The sequence below is a fragment of the Plodia interpunctella genome, chromosome 21 (genome assembly GCF_027563975.2).
Source record: "Plodia interpunctella isolate USDA-ARS_2022_Savannah chromosome 21, ilPloInte3.2, whole genome shotgun sequence".
Lineage (NCBI taxonomy): Eukaryota > Metazoa > Arthropoda > Insecta > Lepidoptera > Pyralidae > Plodia > Plodia interpunctella.
This window is the reverse complement of record NC_071314.1, coordinates 6,892,093-6,896,072: the sequence shown is the minus strand read 5'-3', so window position 1 is coordinate 6,896,072 and position 3,980 is coordinate 6,892,093. Positions and strand designations below refer to the sequence as shown.

Here is a 3,980-nt window from a genome sequence, read left to right as displayed (position 1 = left end):
TAAACAGTTGAAAGTCTTGTCAAGAAAGCGAGCGTTTGTGTTAAGTTAAATCGATATTGTTACTAAGTAACTTAGTATATTATATCACTATAATAGTTTCTACTAAAATTCTATCAGCCATCAAATATTGGCTTAATCTGAACATTTTTGTCGCTAAGAAATAAAAGTATAGTGGTGCTATTGAACGGCCAATAGCATCTTAAAGTCATGCCAGGTGCTTTTAGGCGATTTTTATAAAATCTGACGTCAGTGTTAGCAATAACACACTTGGAAATATGAAGAGAAATAGCGCCTACAGTAACTCATCAATCGCTGTAGATTGTACCACAGATTATACAATAGTTCCAGTAACTGTATCCAGTTCAAAAATAAATAAAATAAATAAATATATTAGGACAAATCATACACAGATTGAGCTAGCCCCAAAGTAAGTTCGAGACTTGTGTTATGGGATACTAACTCAACGATACTATATTCTTTATCATCCTAACTAATATTATAAACGCGAAAGTAAGTTTGTTTGTTACCTATTCACGGTTTATTTTACTCAATTACGTAATCTTCTTAAAATTGTAGGTACATCAGAATATATAGTTTGAAGTACGGAGAAGGACATAAGGTACCTTTCATCCCGGAAAAATAATTGCATTACAATTAGCCTGCAGCTTCTCGATGCCAACTTCTATATTTGAACCCGTCGTCAAAATTTCATTAAAATCGGCCCAGCGGTTTAACCGTGAAAGCGTGACAGACATTCGCATTTATCTACCTATGTGGTGTGTCGCTACCTATGTGGCCCAGGGCTTCGCTCCCGTGGGAATTTCGGGATAAAAAGTACACGGGTAGAAGATAACCTGAAATATCCTACGTGTTATTTCATGGTTATATTCTACCCGTGTACCAAATTTCGTAACAATCGGTCCTGTAGATATTGTGTAAAAGAGTAACAAACATACATACACACATACTTCCTCACAAAACTTTCGCAATAATAATATTAGTACTTAGGATTAGTTTGGAAGTAAGGACCTACTACTATAAAATATTGTCTACTAGCTTTTGCCCGCGGCTTCGCCCGCGTGAGTTTCATAGGAAAATCTCAGTAATTTTTTTATCGCGTACTCTGTAATACTGGTAAACAAACATATATGATTCAAATTCGCATTTTTCTCATCTTTAGTTCAATTTTCTGTTTCCCGCTGCGTGTCTCGTCCCGTAAACTAGTCCAAACGCGCTTCCCGCTATGTAATGTAAAGTAGATATCCCGTACCGTTTCCTATATATTGTGCCATCATGTTTTTTGCAATGTGTCCCGTCCTGTTTCCCACTACGTGTCTCCTTCCCATTTCCCGCTCCTACTCTCACTCCCGCTTTCTGCAACGCGTGCCGTCCCATTTTCCATGACGTTTTACGTCCCGTTTTTTATTAAACACAAACGTAAATTAAACATTTTTTGTATTTACTATTACTGTTATTTACTACAAAAAGTAAGTGTGCCAATTTTCAGCTTTTTATCTTGAAAATTGTATTAAGTCCCAAACAATCTTTAACCCCCCTTATAAAGGGGTTGAGGGTAATTTTCAGAAAAATCTGAAACGTGTATTCATTACTTTGTTGTAAACAACCAAAATCCAAATATTCACTGTCACTAACTTCAACGGTGTAGAACTTTCATATTTACAGTTTTTCACCCCTTTCACCCCCTTCGGAGTAGAATTTCCATAAATCCTCTCTTAGTGCTCACCTACACTCACCTACATGCCAAATTTCAGCTTCCCGCCCAGCAGTTTCGGGTGTACGTTGTCTGTCAGTCAGTCAGTCAGTCAAGAGTTTTATACTGATATATTGATACATACTGCGCCCATTATATCTATATCAGACTTTAATCGATAAAAACAATTTGTTTATATTCTGTTTACACCTTTCTACAAAAAATTAAAGTAAATCGGCTCTGTGGATTGTTATTTTAATTTTTCTACAGGACCCTCCTCATTTTCCGGGATGAAATGTCTATAAGATGTTTACCCGGGATTCTGAGGCATTTATATTATTCATAATTAGTTTTTCAATTATCCTACGGGAACCTGACTATTTTCCGGGATGAAATGTATCTAAGATATTAACCCGGTACATAAGGTACATACATACCAAATTTCAAGCAAATCGGTCCAGTAGATTTCGAGTGATGCGCGTTCAGACAGACAGACAGACAAAAATTTCCAAAACTATAGTTTCGTCATCTAAATCAGTAACTAAGTATATTCCATGAAAAATTTAAAAAATATATCCAATGTACAAATTTGGCCTTTCTTCAATTTTATTATATGTATTGATGATATGCAATTGGCTAATGATTATAACCTATAAAAAGTAACATAAAATCGCAAAAGACATGGAATGGGAAAACGTATCTAGGTAAGATACGTTTTCCTAAAAGTCAAGGACACCAGAAATCATGTTTTGGAAATAAAATCACATTATAAAGGATCTCTGAGATCACTTCCTGTACAAATAACAAATAAAAATAAGTATTGCACCATTTTTGGACTGACCCACCGCCTCTCTCTTCGCTCACCTTGGTGGGTATATCTGTCTCTTTCTGGCTTGTAGGATTTCCATTTGTACCTGTTATTGCTATCTCAAACCTGCACGTGTTGGTTTCAGTCAAAGATTATTGATTCTTCGATAAATATGTCGTTACCTACATTCTATGAACTTCAGCGAGGACATTTTAACTTAAGTATTGGTAATCATAATTCATATTTTATCTTAATTCATCGTCAATATAAATAAGATATTTGATTTACTGTAGTTTTTAGATGTCCTTAGGTTGTATTAGTTTTTACTTAGTTTTTTGTAAATATGACATTCTTTCTTTCTCGTATTGATGTATTTACCGATAATATTTTTCAAGGAAATGTGTGATTAAAGTAAAGCTATGTAAATGTTACAAATTTTTGAAGGAAGAAGTAAATAAATAGGGATTTCCCAATTTACTTCTGCTATTTCCTTATTTATTTACTTACTAGTAGAATTTAAAATCGAAATTACTATTCTATAACGAAAATTCTACTAACAAGACCATCTGCGCGCCGAATTAATCTTTGACAATCAGTGTTCGTTCTGCCACGAAGGTTTCTCGTTCGCGTTCTGTTGTGTTCGAACCGTTGTCGAGGCGACATCGCACGCCACTCGCGGGTTTATCGACATAATACGGTCTATGCTCGTGTCAGTGAAGTGCAGTGCAGTGTACCGAAATGTTGATGCAACTGTGAACAAAAAGTTACTATAATGGCACTGAAAAAGGATTTCGAACTAAACAAGAATATATTCAAGAGTGTAAAAATCCAAATACCAAAACCGACGAAGCTCCAACAGGCTATAGAGAAACTGTTCAAAAAGAACAATTACGAAAAAATAGTGCAAAGTTAATTTACACTAGTAGTTTTAGCAACGATTCAGTAGATTAAATGGCCGGTGAAGTTTGTGCAAATATAAGTAGAAGTAGAAAAAATAAACACAACACCGTACCGCCTGATCGTAATAAATCGCCCAATTTTATAACAGATGAAACAGAGTTTGTTGGCAGAGGAGACATAGTGAGATCTTCAACGCCTGTGAGACATAGACGCAGTAGAAGCAGAAGCGGTAATAGAATAACGCCATCAGTTTTGAGTTTGTCGGCTGAGAATTTTTACGAAGATTTGGAGGAATACGTGAAACAGATGTCTTCGGTTAGGGATTCAAGTGCTGGCGTGGAGGGGAGCCAGGATGTGGACGTGTGGACCCAGTTGCAGCAGAAGGAGTCAGATTTACTCCTGGCCGCCGAACTGGGGAAGGCTCTGTTGGAGAAGAACGAGGAGTTGAAGAAGGAGCAAGAACGCGTCGCCGAGGAGTACTCTAAAAAACTTGAGGTAAGTTACTTGAGTTTTTTTTTTTTCAGAACTCACGCACGCGTCTTTTGTTCACATATTGTTTGT

The 3,980-nt window shown here is 36.3% G+C and overlaps 1 protein-coding gene across 1 annotated transcript in view; it reads left to right on the top strand.

Annotated features, from left to right (window-relative positions):
* Positions 1 to 3,145: 3,145 nt before the first annotated feature.
* The window catches only part of LOC128678961 (uncharacterized protein), a 94,472-nt gene continuing 93,637 nt past the window's right edge, over positions 3,146 to 3,980 (top strand). The window contains exon 1 of the mRNA XM_053760854.1: positions 3,146 to 3,914. Coding sequence (XP_053616829.1) covers positions 3,471 to 3,914 — 444 coding nt within the window. The 5' untranslated portion in view covers positions 3,146 to 3,470. The remainder of the gene's footprint in view (positions 3,915 to 3,980) is intronic.